General features: G+C 69.2%; 1 protein-coding gene across 1 annotated transcript in view; it reads right to left on the reverse strand.

The window, feature by feature from the left end:
• Nucleotides 1-6: 6 nt before the first annotated feature.
• FBXL16 (F-box and leucine rich repeat protein 16) overlaps nt 7-1,568 on the reverse strand; it is an 11,844-nt gene continuing 10,282 nt past the window's right edge. Inside the window, exons 4-6 of the mRNA XM_035339525.1 lie at nt 1,424-1,508; nt 694-757; nt 7-493 (exon numbers count right to left, since the gene is read on the reverse strand). Coding sequence (XP_035195416.1) covers nt 345-493; nt 694-757; nt 1,424-1,508 — 298 coding nt within the window. The 3' untranslated portion in view covers nt 7-344. The remainder of the gene's footprint in view (nt 494-693; nt 758-1,423; nt 1,509-1,568) is intronic.

Raw genomic sequence — 1,568 nt, forward strand, 5'->3', positions numbered from 1 at the left:
GTCTCTCGGATCCGGGGGTGCCTGTGGCTCTGTGCGGGGGTCCCGGGCACCCGTCCGTCCGAGCACCCATGGGTGCCAAAAAAAGAATCCTCCTCCTGTCGCCGGGCCCCTCGTCAGCTGCGGTGGTGTTGGGGGGTGGGGGGATGCTGGCATCCGGGGGCGTCGAAGAGGGGTGGAGTGTGGGGGGGGTCTTTACACGTGGGTCGGTCGAGTCGGCAGCGTCTCTTGCGTGTGTGTGTCGTGTCCCCCCCCCCAAATCCCGCAGACAGCAAGAAATCGGTCGGGTGATGTCGGCCGGCGGCGCGGCTGGGTCTGGGGGGGGGCCGGTCCCCGGCGGGCGGGCGCTACTCGATGACCATGCAGCAGGGCAGGTGCTGGGAGAAGTACTTGAAGAGCTCGGGGGTGGCTCCGGGGCAGTTGGTGAGCTCCAGCTCCTCCAGCTCCTGCAGCTGCACCAGCCCCGACAGGCCCGTGGTGGTCAGCAAGGGGCAGCCTGCAAGGGGACAGTGCCACCGTCACGGCCCCGGCCACCCCCGCGTGGGTGCCGGGGGGTTTGGGGGCGTCCCCTGGGCTGCAGGAGCCCAGCGGTGGTGGGAAGGGGGGTGCTGGGGGGTCCCCAAGGGCTGGCCCTGTCCCCGTGCCCGGCCTCTCCTCGCCCTCCCCGGCCTCCCCAGCCTCGTGCTCGGGTCTCACCGGCGAGGGATAGGAGGCGCAGGCTGCCCATGCCCAGGAGGTGCTTCAGGCCAAAATCCTGCACCTGGAAAAGAAACGGGAGTGGGACCGGGGTGGGGGCACGCAGAGGTGCCAGGAACAGGGTACAGCATCCACGGCGCCGGGGGCTGAGCCGGGGCGGGGGGGTGGGGGGACAGGGTGGTGGGATGGGGTGGTGGGATGGGGTGGTGAAATAGGATAATGGGTCAGGGTGGTGGGATGGGGTGGTGGAATTGGTGGTGGGATGGGGTGGTGGGACAGGGTGATGGCACAGGGCAGTGGGGCATCGTGATGGGACTGGGTGGTGGGGTGGGGTGATGGGATGGGGTGGCGGGATGTCGTGGTGGAACGGCGTGATGGGATGTGGCAAGGGGTCAGGGTGGTGGGACAGCGTGATGGGACAGGACAGTGGGGCATCGTGGTGGGTCAGGGTGGTGGGATGGGGTGATGGAACACTGATGGGGCACTGGTGGGACGGGGTGCTGAGGCAGGGTGATGGAGCTGAGTCCCTCTCAGCCCACAGGTGCTCCCCACCCCTCCCCGTGTTCCCAGCCCCACGTCACCCTTCCTGCCCAGGGCTCTCCAGCAGCCTCAGGACGCCCACCCTGAGAACCTGTCCCCTCCCCATGCCACTGCCACCTCCCTCCTGTCCCCAGCACCGGGCACGGCCGCGGGCTCCCAGGGCGGGCAGCCCAGCCCCGTCCTCCTGTACCTGGCAGCACCAGCGCAGGTAGAGGCTCCGCAGGGACGACATGGTGGACAGGTAGCTGAGCCCGGTGTCGGTGATCCGCACACACCTGTGGGGACACGGGACAAGGAGGTGACGGGGACACAGGACAAGGAGGTGACGGGGACAC

Source organism: Oxyura jamaicensis, chromosome 14 (assembly GCF_011077185.1).
Source record: "Oxyura jamaicensis isolate SHBP4307 breed ruddy duck chromosome 14, BPBGC_Ojam_1.0, whole genome shotgun sequence".
Classification (NCBI taxonomy): Eukaryota; Metazoa; Chordata; class Aves; order Anseriformes; family Anatidae; genus Oxyura; species Oxyura jamaicensis.